Source organism: Melanostigma gelatinosum (assembly GCF_949748355.1).
Source record: "Melanostigma gelatinosum genome assembly, chromosome: 10".
Lineage (NCBI taxonomy): Eukaryota > Metazoa > Chordata > Actinopteri > Perciformes > Zoarcidae > Melanostigma > Melanostigma gelatinosum.
The window spans coordinates 23,224,705-23,247,079 of NC_136643.1; the positions used below are offsets into that span (position 1 = coordinate 23,224,705).

The 22,375-nt window shown below is 43.7% G+C and overlaps 2 protein-coding genes across 5 annotated transcripts in view; one reads left to right on the top strand and one right to left on the bottom strand.

The window, feature by feature from the left end:
• Positions 1-12,476, bottom strand: part of vwa8 (von Willebrand factor A domain containing 8) — a 46,117-nt gene extending 33,641 nt beyond the window's left edge. The window contains exons 1-12 of the mRNA XM_079277648.1: positions 12,272-12,476; positions 10,765-10,842; positions 10,514-10,644; positions 9,334-9,444; positions 4,399-4,566; positions 3,892-4,056; positions 3,538-3,587; positions 3,325-3,433; positions 3,088-3,192; positions 2,825-2,953; positions 1,856-1,990; positions 1,430-1,507 (exon numbers count right to left, since the gene is read on the bottom strand). Coding sequence (XP_079133774.1) covers positions 1,430-1,507; positions 1,856-1,990; positions 2,825-2,953; positions 3,088-3,192; positions 3,325-3,433; positions 3,538-3,587; positions 3,892-4,056; positions 4,399-4,566; positions 9,334-9,444; positions 10,514-10,644; positions 10,765-10,842; positions 12,272-12,410 — 1,398 coding nt within the window. The 5' untranslated portion in view covers positions 12,411-12,476. The remainder of the gene's footprint in view (positions 1-1,429; positions 1,508-1,855; positions 1,991-2,824; positions 2,954-3,087; positions 3,193-3,324; positions 3,434-3,537; positions 3,588-3,891; positions 4,057-4,398; positions 4,567-9,333; positions 9,445-10,513; positions 10,645-10,764; positions 10,843-12,271) is intronic.
• A 1,190-nt stretch (positions 12,477-13,666) lies between these two features.
• dgkh (diacylglycerol kinase, eta) overlaps positions 13,667-22,375 on the top strand; it is a gene marked incomplete at its 5' end in the record, with an annotated part of 51,662 nt that continues 42,953 nt past the window's right edge. For 3 of the 4 annotated variants that reach the window (XM_079277533.1, XM_079277536.1, XM_079277534.1), the window contains one exon: positions 15,060-15,344. In XM_079277533.1, coding sequence (XP_079133659.1) covers positions 15,060-15,344 — 285 coding nt within the window. Of the gene's footprint in view, positions 13,856-15,059; positions 15,345-22,375 lie in introns of those variants that run through there. The other variant, XM_079277535.1, reaches the window with a different exon arrangement.

Below are 22,375 nucleotides of genomic sequence, written 5' to 3' on the forward strand. Positions count from 1 at the left end.
GAAGTTAAGGGCGGTGAAGGGAGTGAGCGCAACGTTGGAAGCGGGTCAGTGTGCTAGTGCGTTCACTGTACCACACATTGTCTAAAGCGAGCCGAGGTTTGATGATCTGGCCCTGCACGTCTATACGTTACAGATAATAGCTGATCGCACGTTTGTGTTCAGCCTGTGGAGCGAGACTGCCACATTCACTATCACGGCGGAGATGGAGGGTGGAGGAGGGAAGACAGGCGGACTTGCACAATTTGTTCCAGGCAGTGATCACTGATCCGGTAGCTGGTCCACAGCTAGAACACATTTGGCATTAAGGCCAAGGATTCCACAATTCCCGCAGCACACGTGACCCCTGACCTCATCCGGCTAAAAATAGCTGCAGCATGATTCATTAAAACATAAGTCTTCAGTTTCCTGCACAATCACCACCCGGATGACTACATTCCTCACAATCACACACACACATAACGGGAGGTTTTCAAAAGCTTTGATATACATAGACACTATATATATATATATATATAATAATATATATATATATAATAATATATATATATATTATTATATATATATATATATATATATATATATATATATATATACACACATATATATAAATACATATATATACATATATACATATACATATATATATATACATATATATATATATATACATATATATACATATATATACATATATATATATATATATATATATATATATATACACATATACATATATATATACACATATACATATATATATATATATATATATATATATATATATATATACACACATATACATATATATATATATATATACACATATACATATATATATATATATATATACACATATACATATATATATATATATACACACATATACATATATATATATATATATATATATATATAAATATATAATCAGTGTCAGTGTCTGGCCTGAGGCCCAGGTAATGAAAACCAGATGTTTTGGGGTTGTTTTTGGTCAAACTGCTGTCTTAATCCGACATAAACGTACTCCATTCCCTCATAATGTAGCTTCCCTAGCTTTACATTTGTCAGATGTATACTCATCCTAACTCAAGTTAAAATGTACAGACTTCTTGAGAGTGTAACGCATGTTGAACCACGACCTCCATTATTGATTAACCAACTGATCATGTAGCAAGTTTATATAATATTTTTCGTTACTTTTGCTAGATAGTGTGACACGAGTGGAGAAAATCCTGTTCTGTTCTTCCGATGAACCCGTTCCTCACTGTAGGCAATTTGTCTGCCCCTCCTCCCTATTGGTTAACCTCCCTCATGACATCACAGGTCACAAACCGTGTGAGCCTCTGCAACTCGTATGCGTCCCCTCACATGATAAACTCGTCACGCGCTCTGTCGGGTTTTTGAAATGCAGGAAGCTCCAGGCTTTATTTACCTGGTAGAGCATGAGCGGCTCGATGCTGTAACCCAGCATCTCAGCGAACTCTCTTGCGATCACTGACTTGCCGCAACCCTAGAAAACACAAAAAGAGCAGAGATCACATTCACCATGTGGTCTACATGTATGTTGATACAGCGAAACTGTACGCAAGTCGTAGTATCAAGAACACACCATCATATGAATAATATATCATTACAAAAACTAATAAAAGTGCAAAAAGGTTTCTTTAGGTTAACAAATTAAGTAAATCAAAAAATGTAAACAAGCAGTGAAACAACTCTATATGGCAATATATTTCAATAATTTGTAGAATTTGAAAATCAACCGGATCACAAACTAAATATCATGATATGTAACTGTATTGATATTATCATAAACCCATTCTGTGCTGGTGTGTACTGTACATTCTGTGTTAGCTACCTTGGTTCCTATCAGACAAAAGTCCTTCACCATGTGTGACTGCATCATCTCCGCCATCAGCTGCGATTGGCTGGGTGTGCTGATGAACGCAGGGCTACTGTTGGGTGGCCGCGGCTCCTTGATGCCGGCTGGAACCTGTTTTAGAAAGACAACAAATTGCCTCGAAAGAGCAACAAACAGCTTCGCCGTCCTATAAAACGCTGTGGGGGAAATATCTAAATTATAAATCACAGCCTTAAATCGGCTTCACTGACACGCGGCTGGGAACAGAACATACTGCATGTTCCAAAAAACAGTGTTATTAAACAATCCACGAGATGTACAGCACCGCAAGGAATTACTGCTGCACATAAAAGACAATGCAACTTCAAAGAGCGAGTGAGAGTTATAGGTTTTGTTTGGCTGGATGAGCAGCACCGCTATTCTTAGAGGTCTGGAATATCTCTGTTCCCCCAAACCGCACACAATGACTCATTCACAAACACTGATCCAAGAAGAACAAAAGACTGATGAAGACGTTCCTTTGAGACGTTCTACAGAGTATCCCGCAGAAATAAGATGCTCACTGCCGACGTGTCTGCATGGACATCTCCGTGAAATGTCGGAGACACAAATGAAGAAGCACTCGCACGAGTATCGCGCATGAGGCGACACAAACACACACTCCTGCCAACGGTTTCACACTATTCCATCCAATCTACAGGTGACAGTGATGCGGAAAGAAACGCAGCAGTAAGCCAGACAAGGCTGTGACTAAAAACAAGGGAATACTTTGTCCTCTTAACTGCAGTTAGACAAGAAAAAAGAAAAAATATGTATTTTTGATTTTGGGGTGAACTGTCCCTTTAAAGCCCAAATGCACAATCAGAATAAAGCGCCCCATCGTCCCACGTTGTAGTTCAGTGTACCAGGTCTGCGTAGCAGATTGGGGCTTTGGCTCTACACTGCATACAGCCAGTCTGCTGGTACCTGAAAGGCGATGTCCTTGTCCGCGACACGTAACGAGACGTCTGCATGGCCCTCAGGATCCTTCGTCCTGGACACACTCAAAATGGTGCTGGGAGCTGGCTGATGACGACCATCCAAAAGCTCAAATCTCTATGAAAGAGCGCCACAGAATGCATGTAGGCCAAAATGAATCCCTTTGAATGATGCGTCTTATCTTAAGTTCAGGCCATAACAATCAGGTGATAGTTCGTACATTTCGACTGGTGGGTCGCATCTTGACTTACACTGAGAACGCCCTCCACGGCGGTGCGCCCATCCTTGCCCAGCATGCTGTTGTAGGGGTAAAGTCTCTGCACCAGCTGCTGGGAGGACAGCATGGGGAAAGCATTCTGCAACAACAACAGAAGACACTAGCACCCATGGACCAACAGAGGTCTAGTTCTCTCTTTAATCCTCAGCTCTTCTTCCTCCCTCTCTAAAAAGGGACAGCAAGGGAGATTTTGGTGGGCCTGGATTCTCACCAACACATGGAGGGCAGGAAGCAGGTTGTCCACAGGGAAGTCAGGAAGGCCAAGGTCGGATGATTCCTGGGAGCACAGCGTGGTGGCAAGCGACAGCAGCTGGGACACCCTGACACAAAGAATACAACCGAATGTTGCACATGAACAACGACTGAGACTTTAAGGGCTAATATTAACAAGTCAAACACAGCTTCAGTGGTACTTTTAGTTCACCTTTCAGCAGCAATGTTTGGTCCGACTGTGTACAACAGCTCCAACTGGTCCTGAAAAGAAAACCATATGTCAAGATGAGTATAGCTGCAGGGCGACAATCTAAGAAGGAGACAAGCAGTGAAAAATGTGAAATGTTCAGCAGCAATGAGTCTTTCTAGTATTTTGTCCCATTTTTACTGCATGAGCTGCCTGTGAACATGTATCGGGAATGTTTTGTTATTATTCAGGGTGAGGAAAATAGGATCACTGTGGGAGAAGGAGCTGGATGATTCAGGTGCTTTTCTCTCATCATGGAGACATTTTGTCGATGGGAAATGGTTGGTGTTAGATCATCTTTGAATTCTTAGGACTGACCTTAAACGGGAGGTAATAGACATCTCTGGCCTGGAAGCGAGAGCGGAGAGGAGGATCCAAGGGGTTGCCCTTGTACTTGGGGACAGGAAGGCCAAGAGCGATGACCCGAAAGTCCTCACTTACGCGGACTATCTTCCAGGTGTCCATCTCCTCTTTGGTGTGCTCCTGCAACGCATCGATGTACAAAAAAACACTCTGATCCTCTTCTCTTATGCAAATGCTGCGGGTATCCAGCTTTATGTAACATGTACAGACACAGTAGTCATGGCAACAGCGTTTTTTTCCCCTTTAAAACACAAGGAGAGCACTGTAGGAGTAGTGTGAAAATTCACTGCTTAAGTGTGAAGATTCAGATAGATGAGGCTCAATGCACTGCAGCCTCCAAAGGTACAGAAGAGTCTTCAGAAAGATGATCATTATGTTCAATTTCCCAAACCAGAAAGCTTTGATCTGGAACATAACGGATCAACGGTGTGTGACGCATGTCGGCACGTGTGCGGCTCTGACCTGCAGCAGCTTGTCGTAACGCTCAGCTGACATGAGGAAGCGTCCGTCCTCCAGCTGCATCTCCCTGTTCTCCAGCAGGTTGTTGAGGACGGGCAGAACATTCCTCTCTGCCTTCTCCAGCCCCTCCAGGACCAGGACCCGACCCTGCGTTGCTGCCCTTACGGCACACTGGGGGGGGGGGGACACATCAGAAGCCGAGGCTCGTCGTTAGACCCGATCAATACCCCAGAAATAATTGGAGAGATGAGGGGGAAGATGCTGGTATCAGGAAAACAGCAATCAGTTGAACCGCAGGCCAAATCTGCTGCTCCATTGTCCAGCGAGACCTCTGACCCTGCCTGGATGTTAACAGTGCTAATAGCATTCATACAAAGAGCAATCTGACTGTGCATCAGTTCTTACTGCTCTAATGATAAAATGACCTCGCCGTAGAGCCCTTCCTGAGGATGTCCTCAGCTTATTGTGTTCAGAACATCCTCCAAACCAAACTTCCAAAAAAAATCGGAGCCGTTTTCGGAAGGCCGATTTTCTACCACCGACGGTGGGAGAAAAAAACGTAGTTCTACTTGGTTAAGTTTCAACAGCATGTGTGTGTGTGTGTGCGTGTTTGTTATGTATAGACGCACAGTTCTGCAGGAAGCAAAAAGCAAAAAGCACGTCTGACGTCAAGAGGCAGGAAACTTCAGCTGTCTGGGTGCACCGCAGAGCAAGTGGCCATATAATTAGGTTAACATGTAAATACGTAGCAGGTTGTGTGGGAAGCAGAGCCATACAACTGTAGTGAGGGCCAGATGCTCTATATTTAACTCTTGATCCATTTTCGGCACAAACTCTATAATCAGATAATTGTTAAAAATGCAAGTGACGCAGGATGGTAAGCGAGACGGCGGGGAGCACAGACAGGCCTTGTTCTCGGCCTGAAACTAAAAACATCCCAGCAGAATGTTGGAGATTAGATGATAGATAGTTGCATGAATAGAATAATGAAAGGATTCGGAGCGTGAATATGAAGAGTGAAAGGTCTACAGTGATGTGTAAAGGCCAGTCATTCCATAAGGCCCTGCACCCAATGCACCTCATGCACAAATCAGCTTCTGTGGACCTGGAATGCTTTTTTCCAAACCCGTTGCAGGTAAGACCCAAATTGCATGAGATCAGGAGGACCGCTCTTTTTCTCGAGGCCCAACACGCTCCAGTTCTTTCATTGAAGTAATAAATATTATCAAAGAACTCTGTTTTGTTTGAGATGCCATTTACGGTCAATAATGTCGTTTTTTTGGCTTGGCTTTCCCCGAGTCGGATGCTCAGTTGCCACAGGTTTGTACCATTGACTGTATAAAACATGGACTAAGTGTCCACGGGGTCAACAATAGGGTTCTGAAGAGCCGTTCTGAAGCACTGAGCTCTTTCCCCTTAAATAGGACTGTCTGGGTGTTTACTCGCTACATGTGACATATTACCTAGAAAGCGCGACCAATTTATTCATTTTTAAACCAGAACTTGCTGCGGAGGCGAACTATTGGTTGGCTGCACGCTGGTTTCAGGTCAGATGCAGCTCTTTTTATAACTGTGACAGGGTGTTATTTACAGTGTGGGTTTGAGGTAAGCTGCCTTACATAAGAGCCTCCTAACTGGAGAGAGGTGACTGGAGATGTCAAAAATACAACAAGCATGTGATTACAGCCACGTGACTTCCAGCCTTCATGCAAAAAGAAAGAGAAAGAACTAAAGAGACGCGAGTGAAGTGGAGGAACGAGAGGGGAGGAGACTAAGCACAGGGGCCGACACGTTAAGACTGAATTCAGGGCTCCAAACCAGCACAGGGCCCCGAGGAATACTGTGATGTTCCAGTTAACACACACACACACACCTCCTACGACACCCAAACCACACACACACACACATAATGAGCGTCAAATACCGTAATGTGTACATTTACTCACTAATCCCACAGGCGCATACTAATACACACAAAACACAAAGTCTTATCCAATACACCAACTCATTCAAAAGAAAAGCACGTGCCAACATTCCATTGGATTTGAGGAAGACCAGAATCAAGCGAACCCTTCACAGCTATCAGTGCCGCCGGTAATGCCGTCTATTCATGAGCTGTTTCCTTGGAAACAATGGACACCTGCTTTCGTTTGGATGAGGCGGTGGGAGGCGGAGGATCCTCGGGGAGCTGAAGGGGTTGGCTGCTTTTCCCTTTGCCGCAGGAAACAGAAAAGAGGTATCGACCAGCCTTGGTCAATATATTATATCACCGTCTAATGAAGGCACGTCTAATGTCTGCAGAGTGAGCTGTTGAGCACCGACAGGAGTAAATACTGCGTTTGCCGAACGTGATCCCAGTCAAACGTTCCTCTGTTGTTACTCGACACCTGAACATCGTCGGCTCCACGTGTTGAAAAGCAGAACTAATGTTTTGCTGTTGAGCAAAGAGCGTCGCTGGTGTTTACGCTGGGAACTCTGCCGCTGTTAGGTAAACTTCAGAAGTAAAAGAAGAAGAATTTTTTAAGTGCGAAATTTCATTCTTAAAACATGCGAAACAATCGATAGGTAGTGTGGAGCTGATGATTCAGACAATCACACATGTAGATAGAAGTCAATCTGTAGTGAAACTACAACAGGTTTCTATTATTTTTGCTATATTTTAACACCATGATGCCAATTATGCAATCAAGGTGTCTTATTTTGTGGTGCCTCCACAATGACACCACCTCCCACAGAATAGACTGCAGATAGAACACATGTTTCCCTGTCCTACAAGGCCTGTCCATGGATTAGACTGTAATGTACTTTCAGTCTCATGAACTGTGTGTCCCTTTCCTTCAGAAGAAGAAACACTGTTTGATCACAGACAAAAGATGTCATATTTCTTGAAAATGTGGAGTGTCAGTGCTTTCCCCTCATGGAACCCTGCCATTAATTTTAGTAAGTGGAATATCACGATGAGTCACACAACTATCAAATTAGAGAAATCAGCGAGAGCCGAACAAAACTGCCGCATCAGCAGGGTGACGGCCCCAATGCGTAATCTCGTTTGCACATAAAAAGGCTGTTTTACTTTCTATTAGATCACAGAACCACTCACAGAAGTGGCGGCTGAGGTGCAGTGCTGGTTCAACGCAACTATACGCAGTACAGATACAGTATGTCAGCAGAGTATACTTACTTCCACTGAGAAACCTTTACATATACATATACCGGTGCATATACAGGGTTTAATGCTGTAGCTAAGCTAATGTAGCTAAGGAGTGAGCCATATCGCTTCCTTCTCATCTCGGTTGATAGTTGCACATGCACAGTACCCAACAGGCACTCGTGAGGAAATAGCATCTGGTAAACACAAAGTTTATGAGCTGAAGCACGAGCGACATTGCCATTGTCCTGGAAACAGGAGTTGGGTGTGGGTAGAGGATGTGGGCGAAACTCAAGATTCATTTACTTAGAAAGGTGCTGAATTCCAAATACAGAGATCCTCTGTGATTGAGTAATTGTTCCCACACATACAGCGGCAAAAAGCTAATCAGTGGGGCACACACGCACGCACTAACATGCACGCACACCTGGACCGGTTACGTGAAGAAAGCAACACAGAGGCAGTGACTCCGTTCTCCGCTCAGGACTGAACCTGGCAAATTTTGAATTTTTTTTAACATTGAACACCTGCATATGATACATATTTCTTCTGTCGCAACTACACCACTAAAGAAAATGGGTGGCACTCTTCAGTAACTGAACTCCAGCCTAATTATAAAAACATTTGCTAGTTATCCGAGCGTTTCCCTGCTCCAGGAGACGAGGTTTAAGAGTAAAGTCTGAAGGACAAATGTGCAGAGAATACATTCTGAAAGAAGTCAGTTTCCATGGAGTGTACGTTTGAGCTGTTATGCATCTTGTTTATTTTTACACAAAAGAAGTCATGTGCTAATTAGCTGTGGATAATGACATGACTGAGTTCATTATCATCATTCGTCACTGCTCGCTCCTTGAAGCCCGATAACAGGCTTTAACGATCAGGCTTCTTTTGGATTTTCTTTCTTTTTTTACCGGTGAGAAATGAACGACCATGAACGGAGGAAAGAAAGTTCTCCTCAGAGAAACCAGTCGGGATAATGAGGAACTGCTGGTTTCCACGGTTACAAAGTATGTTTGCATAAAGGTTGATCGATCAAAAGGTGGCATGGAAACGAACAGACTGGTGGGGGGGGGAGGGGGGCGCCGCTGTAACTGAATTATTGTTGGAGTGCTTCACAGAGAAGGAGAGCGGATACGGCTCGGTTACTGTCCCCCCCCTTCGCTTAAAACTGATTAATGACAACCTGCTTTCAGTATTGGTCATAATATTTCTTCAGTGTTACACAGACGTTTAGCCAGAACCTGATTATTGCTCTAAATTCTAAATTTGTGTTTTTTATTTCTATTTAAACACAAAACATTATGATGAATGATAAAAAAAAAATGTTTCTAATGGCCTTTGTAAACCGAATGCAAGTGTCTAGATTACAAAATGTTTTCGTTAAATCATCTCAGTTTGATGGTGTGTGTTGTGGATTTCATTAGTTGTTGTTTTCTCCTGCTCCTTCTTGTCCTGCGTAGTGCTTGCTGCTCACATTCATTCAGCTCTACCAGCATCCCATAGATCGATCACAACATGCTCTGAATCCTTGTGTGATTGAGAATGACGATGAGTTTTTGCATCTTTACTTCCAGAAAACACGTCTGCAGCCGCGCATGTGTGAGAAACGTAAAGGTGTAGAAGTGACGTGTCGATAAGTATATTTCAGCCTCCATTAAGCAAGAGGCAGGGTACAGGCTGGAGAGGTCACAAGTCTATCACATATAGACAGACATCCACATTCACATTCAAATGTTATTGTGGCAAATAACTGGGAAAGCAGATTCGACAGTGTGAATCAGTGGATCTACCTGGTCTATGTAGAAGGCCGTCCCGGAGCGGATCTCTCTCCTCTGTTTCAGGTCAGACTCTGTGGTGTCCCTGGACAGAGCGACATACTCAACTTCCCGTTTGGTCAACTCCTGATCAACAAGGGGAAAACTTCAGACTGTCAGAACCCCATGGAAAAGTTTTAGAGTTTTGTTGTAAAATGAAAATATGAGGAGAATTGCCATGAGCTAAAACCATAATAACATGTTTCTAGGATCCAGTTATGAGAAAGGTTCATTCAAAATGAGGGCGAGACATTTCCCAAACAATCAATCTACATCTCCAGAAGGAACAGCAAAGCCTCAGGATGTCAGGATCCAGGATCCCTGTCTGACCCGGTGTGTGTTTCCCCTGATCTCCTCCTCATGTGTGCTGTCATTCCCCTGTTTGTTATTGTGTGCCATGTGCTCTGTGTTTGTCCTCTGCCTCGAGACACCTCCCATGGCCACACCCGTGATTGTGCACAGCTGAGGTCACTCCAGCCGATCACCTCCTGCGGCCTGACACACCAGACTCTGGTCCCACTAATGATTCCCCTGTCTCTATATAAACTCTGGTCCTGCAGTCTGGGGTTGTCAGGTCGTACCGTCTTTCACCCGCTTTAACCCCGTGGCATCCTTTGCCCTCCTTGTGTTCTACGGATTACACTCTGCCGCTCTGCCCTCCTTGTGCTACACGGACTACACAAGCCGTCAAGCTGCCAGCCCTCCGGTGTCGAGCCACGGGCTCCACACCGTCGATCTGCCACTCGGGTGTCGGACCACGGGCTCCACACCTTCCTGTCTTAGTCAGGCTAAATAAAACCTGTTTCCATTAACTTCTGTCTCCTGTGGTCTTGCGTTTGGGTCCTACCTGTGAACTCCCGTGACACAGGACATATCTATGATGATTGGATTATAAGATATATATATATATATATATATATATATATATATATATATATATATATATATATATATATATATATATATATATATATATATATATATATATATATATATATATATATAGTATGATTACATTATCGGTGGAATTTTGCTTCAATTTCAAATGTTCCTTGTCTTTAAAATAAACATTTAAAATATTTCACAACAAGTCCATTCTTGGGGCAATTTTATGAGAGAAATCTTTATAACACACGTGTGTTCCGTGTTTACTCACAAGGTACTGCATAGCTATGGATCGTCTCAGCGGTCCGGGGGGGCCAATGAGAAACACATCCTGGCCCAAAAGGTCTTTCTGCATGATCCATCGCAGGTGCTGAACCACTGTCTGAGGTAAGGAGTCTGAAACTAGCAAACACAAACAAACTAAAGTTTTAGTAACTTTAGTTTTCACTGTTGCCACTGACTTCCTCTTGTTTCATGCAGATATATATTTGTACAGCCATCTCTAAAGAGGAAGATACGTACTGTGTTTGACAGGAACAAGCTCAGGATTCCGGGGTGTTTTCAGTTTGTAGGAGATCTCTCCAATCGTCACCGTGTCGCCTGCAGACATCGGGGTAACAAATACATGAGACGGCCTTTCACAGACAACTCTAGTGAAAACCAGGACGGTGCAATATCAGCTTCTATTGATATTTAACTTGTACTTGGTGTTAGCCATGGATGATACCTTTTGACACAGTAACAGAAAAACACTGTGGTTAATATATTGCTCGCTCATGAACAGCCCTGGTTTGTGCCTCTCATGGAACTATCATTGTGAGAGGTTTGTATTAAATGTTAAATGGTTGATTGCTGAATTCCATTTCGCCGCTTCTCTTCCAAGTTCCCGGGCCTTTTTCCACAGCAGACACACTCGTCATAGTAGGAAAAGCAGAGGTGTTACTAGTAGCAGTAGTAGTGAGCCAGCATGCACAACACCAGGACCCAAATCAAAACAGCTAAATAGAATTCAGCAATCATTCATTTTTTACACCAACGCTTGTCCTACTGTTGTGCCCGTTGGCTCATTGTCACACATCATTCGCGATACACTTAACACCAGTGGACTGGTCCATAAAGCGAGCTAAGAAAAGAGGGGCTTACAGTCCAACACCTGACTTCAACGAACCTAACGACTCAGGCACGGCTGAAGCTGTTCCATAAAGTACACACAATCTGTGGACTAACTCGAGTCAGGTTTAAGTAGTCAAGATACTCGAGTGTGCATGCTGTTCTTAAGCAGCCTGAGAGCAGCAGTCCACTTTAAATGATGTGGGACACGGTGGTTGGCTTAAAGTAAGACAAAGTCAGAAGACAGTCATCATAGATCTAGACAAAGTTAGGACCATTGCAATGGTCGTGAGACTTGAACGGATTCAAATGTAATAAAATATGTTGATACAACCTAACTAAATCCTGGGCACATAGTGTCCACAGTCAGTTGTATTGAATACTTAAACCTCACTTGAATTATTCTGATTGGTTCATTCAAGTCAGGTTTTGGACTTTAAGCCCCTGGCTTTATATAACAAGCCCCTGAGCAGTTTCTTTTAGTATCTATTTGAGAAGACAAAAACACACATGCTTAAATATGTGTCTTAATGTTGCGAATGGTCATTGGATACGTTTCAAATACAAACGATAGTGAGTTAGTTTAATGACTTAACGTTTGCCAATCACCTGGCTTTCACCTTTGACCTACTAGCTAGCTATGCTAATCACATACTTGTCATTTCGTTGTGCTCAACGCGCAACTAGCTAGGTTGAAAACCAGCAGTGTGTGAGCTAGCAATCACAGTTTAATTGCCATCCAAAATAGAGAAACATTAGCTGAGGTAAGAGCTAATTATTTATCTGGGCACTAGCATCTACCATTGAGAACATGAACTCGTGTGTGACTACAGATTAGCTAAATTAGCTGTTTCAGATTGAAAACTTTGTCAAACATGTCCACTGTAGTGGTACAGCTTCATACAAACGGTCAGTTTACCTGCAGATGTGTTGAGAAGTTTGACCTCATGAGTTCTCCACATCCAGCCGTCTCTCCCCAGAACAGCCCCCACAATATTCCGCATTCTTCGGGCAGCGACGGCCGCTGCCGTGCCGCTACATAATATCTGGGTGTGCATCCTTAAACCATCTAAAACATAGTGTGAAATAAAACCCTCAAGCTATGTCCTGACCGGCCCTGCACCCATTTCATAATATATGTCGGCTCAGATTGTAGGAGTCGGAAGATAATAACAGAAGGACAAATGGGTCCGGAGCTAAAGTCTTCCGTAGTGGTTTAATTTCCTTTGAGCTTCGCTGGTTCCGACCTAGTATATACAACATTAATAACATCGTAATGCGACTATAACAGTCGTTGGGTTGCTTTCCCAAAATAGAACACTTAGAAGAATATGATTTTAATGATAATAATTCCTTGGGTACATTTATTTTTGTGTTTAAATGTGTATGCAGACTGTGTGTATGTTTTCACAATCTCATAGGCTAAAGTATGCCCCAAAAAAAGTATCTCCAAGAATGCGTTGATCTTCATTTTAACATAAACTGATTAATTTTATTGTCGATCGCAGCACAATTATTTGTTTCTCTTTGTCGCAAACCCTTCTCTCAATGCATCCGTAATGATTTTGTACAACTAGTACAAATGTAAAAATAAATGAATATTTCTATTAATATAATCATTTAAAAAAAATGTTTGGGTCCCTTCTAACTCACAGCACATGATACAATTAAGCTCCAGACTATTTGTCTTATATAGGATATATTTTTTAAACAATCAAATACAATATGATTTATTGTCTTCCTTGTTGTTGTCATGCTCCACATCTGCTACTGTTATGTTATGTTGTGTTATAAGTGGCAGTTTGCTATATTCAATAAAACATATTTTAATGTCGATTTATGTATATAGTGCAAATTTGACAACAAGTGATGCTTTACAAAAAACAACTTAAACAATTAAAAATAATTGTCAAAATAAATACACATGCTACATTTATTTGTTGACTTCAAGGAAAGTGCTCAGTGAAGGGAAATCTATCATCCATGATCTCGTGGATTAGCAAAAATCGATGACGTAATATAAACGACACACTCCCACACACACACACACACACACACACACACAGACTTACTCACGTGCACGCCCACACATATATAGCGTGTACACGACCTCCAGTTTGTGCGCGTGTGATCCCCACCACCGGGCTGTGACCAAACCGTGCCGAGCAGCGCGCGTTTAAGCGGGTCTGACATTTATCACGTGGAGCGCGCCGATAGATAGGCTCGGCCCTCGAGAGAGAGAGGGGGAGAGAGAGGGAGTATAGCGCGGAGCGAAAGGACCGGAGCATGCGGGAGGAGAGCGGTGGCAGCGAAGGGGACGACAAGGCGAATTAAATCCCGTGTCTTCTGCGCGCTTATGAGTGGTGTAACGGCAGCGAGGCAGCCCGAGAGTCCCTCCACCTTTCCCTGATTCCTGTCTTTTGTCTCCCCGGAGCGGACGCAGAGGTCTGGGACGATGGAGGATGTCTACCATTACACCCGCAGCCCAGCCTGGGAGGAACTGGTTCGTAACATTCAACACTGGATACTTTTTCCCCCTTTTTTTGTATCGCTCCGTTTCTCATTTCGCTACAAGTCTACACAGCTTCCCCAAAATAAAAGAAGAAACCTTATTATGATGCGTTCAGGTCTAAAAACGAGTTATTAACTTATTTTACACTTCGGAGGTGTTTCTTTCTCCGTAATATCCTGCGTTCGTGTTGCGTGTTTTCCTTGTCACCGCTGTGATTTGTGTAGACTCAAAACCATTCACATGTTATTGTATTGTAGGGTGTTGTCATGTTGTAGGCAGTGTTGGACAATGTTTAGTAGTCTGTACATAAATGGCTCTAAAAAGACTTGTATTCAGATTTTTGGACAATTTGTGGTGGCGTTTATTGTCAGATGAGTACGGGGAAAGTCTTCTCTTCTCTAATTTGAGGGGAGATTATTTTCACGGATCAAATATTTTAGGCTACGCTGCCCATGTCCTTGGTGGAACCCCAATCCTATCGTTTTGCCCAATGCATTTAAAATGAATTTGGACTGTCAAGACGAATACATGTTGCTGCTCAGTTAAGTCGAGAACATCTAGATTTTCTTTTAATTTGTTGGTGAAACAAACGACAAAGTGACACACACACACACATATATATATATTAATATATATATATATAAATATATATATGTATACCAAGAGAGAGAGGTAGATGTCACTATATAATAACACAATGGATAGATAAATAGTAAATGCCTAATTATTATATCATGACCCTGAGTGTGCAGCTTTTTATTGATTTATTGTGATATTTATGTTTCGAGATTAATTCAAACATTGTGCATTAAAAGTGTATTTGAGTAAGAAAAAATAAGAATTGAAGTAGTTTAGTTGGATTGCACTGCTACTTTTTTGGGGGCTGTGCTCGGCTGCAGGGTTTGTGTGAAACAGCCGCTAGGGTCTGCCATGCCTCGGACATGTCCGCCGGTTAACGGAGTGGATGAGGCGGTCTTTAGCCTCAGCCTGAACCGGCTGGAACCACAACCATCATCCAAGCACTGGAGAGAGGGGAGAGGGGGGGGGGGGTTGTGGAGCCCATCCCCACTGTTCCGCGACATGCTACATCCCCTATGCGTTCACCAGCCCACACACACACACGCGCGCACGCACACGCGCGCGCGCGCACACACACTCCAGAAAAACACAGCCGTCTCCGTCGACAGTGAGAGAGATGACAGCGAAGAAAGACGCTTCCCAGCCGCTGAGCAGCTCTCGCCTCCACGAGAGGAAGGGAGCGGCGGACCGGTTGGCGAAGGCTAACCCCGACTGGTTTTATCTCTCCCCTCGGCAGGAACCGGAGAAAGGGCCAGCGTCCGCGGCGGGGATCCATGCCCATGTGGTGGGGGCTGTCGCCGGCTCCGGAGCTGCGGACGAGTCGTCTGACAGCGAAGCGGAGCAGGAAGGCCCCCAGAAACTCATCCGGAAAGTGTCCACCTCAGGACAGATCAGGAGCAAGGTAGGACACCTCCGTCTCTTTGTCTTCCTCACTGAATATGAATGTTTGCATTTGGAGCTCCGTGTTTATCTGACCTACCTGCTGGCTGAGCCATTCAACAGTGGTGTGTGTTGGACCAGTGGAGCCACTCGGTATTGGTGGTCTTTAAGGCTTCTACTTTGTCATGTGGTGGGCTTATGCAGGACAAGACTGCAGGGCTCAGCCCACGACGTTATCTATTTTTAGATGTTGCTTGGGAAAAAAAAGTGTGAAATAGTGAGAGGAAAAATATCAACTGCACCAAAAAGTTGTTTCAACCTGTTGCACTCTAATCTGTTTAAGTTGAAGTGTGTACCTGCAAAGTAGAACAACTTTAGCATGGATACAACTTATTTGATGTATTTTATGAAAACACATGAACACATATTTCCTCCTCTTCTTCATGCAAATTGTCAGTTTTGACATGACTGCAAGGAAAGTGTATTTGTGAAAGGGGAGGATTTAAATCAGTTTGGATGATCAATAGTTTCACGTCCGCTGCATCCCTGCCGTTTGACGTGCAGGACAGGGTAAGAGGAGGCTGCGCTAACACCTTACCTCTGACACCTTAGCTGTCTTGGCCCACTTATCTTGTACACTGTAAATGAGTGCCGTCCTCCCACACCAATAGATCCACTTAATTATTGACTGCTCCGCGCTACCCCGTCTGCATTATTCAGAATGGGGGTATATTTAGATACTTGTCCATATGCAAATCCCCCCACCAGTGAGTGAGTGCAGTGCTTCCTGCTGCACGGCTGATAGAAATCATCACATTTTTTTCAATGCATTTATTAGCAGTTTATAGTCGATACGTTTTTTTCTCACATCTGAGAGGCTAAAACCAGCAAATGTGTTGTTCTTTAACCTGATATGTGATACATAATAGATTACCAAAGCTGCGATAGGCTGACAGTTACATCATTATTATGTTGCACTCAATCGAGAGCCAGCCTAACGGGTGATATACCATCGAAGGGTAAACACAGATCCAGCTGATCACTGTCCCCTCATCAGCTGATGTTTGTTTTTATCGTGAGTTGACTTTTCCATGCGCTCGCTCGGTGACTCTTTACTCGCCTGTTGCCTCTGAAGTTACGGCAGGAGTTTTAAAAGTGCATGAAAGCGAGGTCGATATGAGTCACGGGGAGCCCGCTGGCTGCAGTAACGTACGTATACTGAGAGGGATGCTCATTGCATCGGCTGGCCGAGAGCCCAGACCGACTTTATCCGTCCTGCCGAACCATAAACAGCGGGCTCCATGTCACACTAGAAATACTTCATGCTGGTATCACAACAGTATGAACGCTTCCACTGTATTTGTATCGGTGTGTTTTAGCACGTTGTGCTACTAAAGGTCTCAGAGTTGGTGGTCGGGTCAGCGGGGTTTTTTTCTGTGTGTGTGTGCGGAGAGTTACGTACTAATGGATCATGCAGGCACTGACTCACTGAGTGTTGTTCCACTGGGTTGTTTGCTCAGTGTGTGTGTGTGTGTGTGTGTGTGTGTGGACATGCATGTGTACGCTTGGCCATCACATTGTCTGTGTCCATCCCTCTCCGTCCACTATCTCTATCTAGGTCCTCTGGTTGCCACAGACAACCAAATCTTCCGTCCCTTATGGCAATACCCCCTATAAGACAGCTGGTTTAGGGGGGTTTACCCCCCCCGTAAAAAACATTTTTTGTAAAATTCTTGAAATGTGTTTTGTGATATGTTAACAGTGAAAGCCTGAGCCTCTGACAGAAGTGAACTGTAACTCCGGCGCTGTCCTTTTGTCTCTGTCTCTAGTCCGTGCGGCACATGATGCAACTGAAATCTATTTGTAGCGAGCATGTCATCGTTGATAGCCACTTATAAACCCATCACGGCAAAATCAATACATTGGCAGCCGTGAATAGTTGTTGCTGTTGTTGTTGTTGTTGTTGAACTGTTGGCGGAAGCAGAGATGAGATATTGGGTACCATTCATCCCTGCCTGATGTTCTTCTCCTGTCAGACAGAAAGTAATGGGATTTGACCGCACATGAAGGGAATTTGATGCTCAATCATACGGCCACCAAACACAGTTGTTTCTCTCTTCCTCTATCGTGTCATGAATGCACTACACTTCTTATTTTAAAGGCATTTTAGCCATAAAGAAACGCACAAAAACATGTACGTAGTGCTGAAATATGTGAGGTGGAATCGTCTTTTCATAGCCTCTTCTCTCCTGTCATCTCCACTCAGCCCCCTCTCTGTCTTTTCAGGGTGTGCTGTTGCCGCCGAGGAGAGCTTATAAACTTGTGACTAATACTGTAGCTGTGTGATTGAAAGCAGAGCTGATGGCATACCGGAGCCTGCCGCTGCACAAGGGACTGGGAACAGTCAGCAAGCCTGACATGAGGTAATCCGGATCAGGTAGCTGAGGCTGAGTTAGGCAGGATTTGGATGAAGCGTCGGAGAGAATTTCCATCTTCGGTCCGTGTGTCCCCATGCATCGGAAGAAGTGACACACTGTGACTTACATTCATGGGAAGCCAGGCAGAGATTTTGGATGAATGCTCTCGGGTCTTAGCTTTGGATTAAGTCAATTGGTGGATGTTGTTTTGTGTATTTAAACTTTATTTAACCAGGAAGCCTTTTGAAATACTTGTTTGCAAGAGAGACCGGGGTCAAAATGACAGCGTTGGGTAGATAACACAATATCCACACGCTGATCGCTGCCCATTTCATTTCATACATCTGAAATTGGTAAGCCTAAAAGTAGGAGGAACGTGTACCCAAAGCCCTCCTCAAAGTGCTGTGGTCTCTGCCCACGCAGATGACTTGTACTTCCTATTGAGAAAGCGGAGGCAGACACTTGTTCCTCTTTTTATTTTCCTTTTCTTAAAGCTTGCACTATACTTGCACTATAAAGACACTATACTTAAACAGGAGATGTACCACATGATGGTGGTTTGAAGGAAGGAGACTTGAAGGAACACAATGCTATAAGGGGATCTCTACTTCTGCTGCAACGGCCTCGCCTACTACTTTGTCAGTCGGCCTTTCCCGCTCTCGCTTGCAGAGATATTAACTCGCCATAATTACGTAGCATCATCCAGTGTGTGGCACTGAAGCGATGTAAAGTTGTGTCCTCATACTGTCCAAAGCTGTAGCTGAATCTAAATCAGGTGATTGTGGGTAAATTGCTGGCCTCAACGACATCACTTTACATCCCCTGCGCCCACTTGACACACGTTTAACTAACTGCATATGCGGTCCGGTTGCACAAAGGAGATCACAGACAGGGGAATTACCCCTTCCCAACAACCGGGTTGTAATTTTCCCATCTGCACGGTGAGATTTCAGCATGCGGTGGGAGTCGGAGGAGGAAGGGTACAGAGTAACAATTACACCCAACAGAGAGCACAAATATGCAAAGACAGCTACAGGAGAGGAAGAAATGGAGAGCAACTCAGAGCTGGCCTATAAAAGACTTGATTGTTCTGGCTCCACAAGCACGCCAGTGTTATTCAGAAAATGACAAATGAGTCGGTAATGGAGGTATAACAGATAATAACTGCGTGGGACGATTCCGGAGACAGTGGGGCTTCTCTCAGCAGCCGGCAGTCAGCATCCACTAAAACGGAGGACAGGTAAGTGAGCAGTCTTCTTCATGGACTGACCAATTTCAGTCACAGCAGTTTAGTCTTATCAGTCATGAGTTGAAATTGCCAGACGGGGATAGCTCTTCTTCAGACAAAGCTGACGCGGATAAATATCAAAGTGTCCTGCGAGACCCTGGTTCTGTCCTGGTTCTGCTTCTTGTCCTGGTTCTGTATCAGTAAGAAGTTGCAGTGTTGGCAGGGAAGAAGCCCCAACAAGAGCTCCCGCAGCAGCAGCGTTAGTGGAGGCCTTACATATCTTAAGATACAGAGCTTTTGGTGGCAAAGACTCTCATACGTCCACCTCAGGCTGGTTGTCGTTCCAAAGGGATTCGTTTTTTGAGTTACCCCTTAAAGAAACTGACATTTTGGGAAATATCCATTTTTGTCTGTTTAATATAAGGTTACGGCTGGGCGACAATTCAACACGATACCATGTACCTTTTAAATGAATGAAGAATCAGTTACACATGAGTATAGGTACAAAATATACAAAATTTCAAATAGACTATTTATATATATATAATTACCTGAAAACGTTCTGTATCGTAATTTATATTATTATCGGGACAGAACATTTTGGCCATACCACCCCAGCCCTATGTAAGGTTGCAGCCAGTTAGCGTAGCTTAGCATAAAGAGCAGAAACAGGGGAAAACAGCTCGTCCGGCTCTGCCCAAAAGTTAAGAAAATCTGCCCGACCAGCCTGTCTTGTTTATTTAATCCATACAGTTGCCTGGCAGCCTCACGGTGACCACGAGACTCCAGGAAGTCACTGCGTCTGGCCAAGAAATGGGAACATAACCCCCCGCAAACACCACACACTTCAGTTTTTGTTTTGGATTTAATTGAGTTGACCATAAACATCCGTAAACAGAGGACAGATTTAGTACCTAGCAAGCGTTTGACTGACAGGAATAAGTTCCCATTTGAGCTTCAACAAGAAGAACATTTTCTCAATCAAAAAAGAACAACAAGAATCATTGGTTGCGCCCTTATTCATGTTCCCATCTCATAGAATGATTTGGGGCTTTTAACATTGGCGGAATTTCAACCACGATTTCATTTGATCCCAAGAATGGTGAAGTGGATCGCTACAGCGACACCACAGCAATCCCAATATGAAGGAATAACTTCGCCCTGTGCCTCTCTGAGGCTTATCATTTTAAGAATCTTTGCTCTTTGCATTAAAAAACTTACAAAACAATTCAGCTAAGCAGGAGGTGGGAAGTCAAGGATGTTTTTTTTATCGGATTAATTAGCTAGAAACCTCAGTGGGGCCCAGAAGGGGACTGGTAATTGGTTGAGGACACAGAGCGGCCGTGCCATGAGTATAAGGGAGTCTATCGGTGAGTCTAGTCAGCCCTAGTTTAAATTCATAGGCGATGAGGTCCGTACCGCATGAACTAGCTGTGGGGATTAGCTTGTTTGACTGACTGTTTGTCTGGGTATCATCAAAGACAGGACGTCGCTCTGCTCTGCTCACTTCATTTAGCCTCCCAGGGAACTCCTGCTCTGCTCTTATCCACCAACCACAGCTGCTGGACTCATTTGAACTGCCTGTACCTTTGTTCATTGTATAAGTCTGTGTGTGTGTGTGTGTGTGTGTGTGAGTGGTCTGTTTAGAGTCTGTGTGTGTCACCCTGTCAGTGGCCGAGGCAGAGTGTGGGTGTAAGGTACATGGGGCTCAGGTTACTCGTTTCTCTCTGGCACAGGACTCGCTCTGTGTCCCGCAATTTAGCAGAAGAGAGGAGCGGTGCACGGAGGCAAGCAGAGGGACTATTTATAGATCGCTTCTGGCCTACTTGGCAACAGGAAGGAGATGAAGACAAGGAAAGGAACTATGGAGGCCAAGGAGGGACAAAATAGAAAATAGAACAACCAACTAGAGCAAAGTCAGTTGGGCTGCGCGGGCTGGACGGAGAGGATGTGAGTTCTACTTCTGTCAGTGGCTCAGAGGCGGAAACTTTCTATTCGGACGCTGAAGATGAGGTGAAACACAAAGCAACCACTGTGCACTGCGGGTGGTAACAGTGTGTGTTCCCTGAAGATTCAAAATAAATGCTTAAATACTGTAGTGTCCGCACAAAGTTTGTAAAATGCTTCATTTCAACAGTTATGTTCTCAAGGTTAGAAATTGAATTCTAATATACTCCTTTTATAAAAGATCGATTTTCAACATCATCTGGTGTTTCCTCGACACGAGTTGTTCCTAAAGATCGTGGGTCGCAGGAGATTCTATTCGGGTCGGCAAATACATTTGCAAATTTTCTTCTTTTATTTCACATTTATATCTGCAGGAATGTTTGTATTGTTCTGATAGTTGTAGCCGACTTATTAACATTGAATCTGATCTACGAGGCCGTTTGTTTTACTGATGAGAGGAAAAAAACTAGCGGCTGTTAACTTCATGCCTTTATTTGGTCTCATTTACAAAGTATTTAACGTGTGTGTGTTCTCAGCAAAGTTGTGATTTATCAAACGTATATATATCTCTTCAACTGCTTGAACGAGTCAAGATGACATTTGCACTTCTAGCGATTCATAGATTAGGTTTATTGTGAATTGTTGTCTGCACATGTTTGACACGTAAACCACAAATACTGTAAATGTGTAAATGAAACAATCCCCTCGTCATATTACATCACATCAAAACATAAAATAAACAAAGAGAGACGATATACTGTATGTTTTGCACCTTTTCATACACCTTGTGAGTCTTTTTGAGGTCTCTTTGCAACAGTTTTTCATCTCTTTGTAGTTGTCTTCTTGTTGTTTTGTCTTTTTATAGTAATTTTGCATCTCTTTGAGGTTGTTTTGCACCTTTTCACAGTCGTGAGTCTCTTTGTGTCTCTTTGCAGTTGTTTTGCGTCTTTTTGTCGTTGTTTTGGTCTCTTTGTAGTTTTATGTTTCTTTGTGGTCACTTTGAGTCTCTTCCTGGGTGGTACGGGTCTCTTTGAGTGAAACTCTGGAGTTGAAGACCAGCGGGGACACTTTGGACCCCTGGGCCTGTGCCCATTAGACCCGTGCAGTAATCCATCCGCCATTCTTAAACCTCCACTTTTCTCCTGTAGCCCAACTTCATCAGCCATGCTGCTGTATTTCAGTCCCACTTTGATCGTCGTCGCGGGGAAGTAGCTTAAAGTCCTTCTAGGGCAGTGAGTATTTAGGTATTTCACCTTAATCCACTGCAGGAATTTGGTGTTCAGGCCGTACTTGAGGAAAGGGAAGCAGGGAATTAACGTAGGTAGACAGCTGTGTCAGAGAATTTGCAGTGTTGTGTTTTTTTTCCCTCAGCGATCGTCTATCTCCAAACAGACACCACTAATGAACCTTACAGTAACATTTGTGTTGACAGATGGACCCACACGATATGTCGCCTTTTAA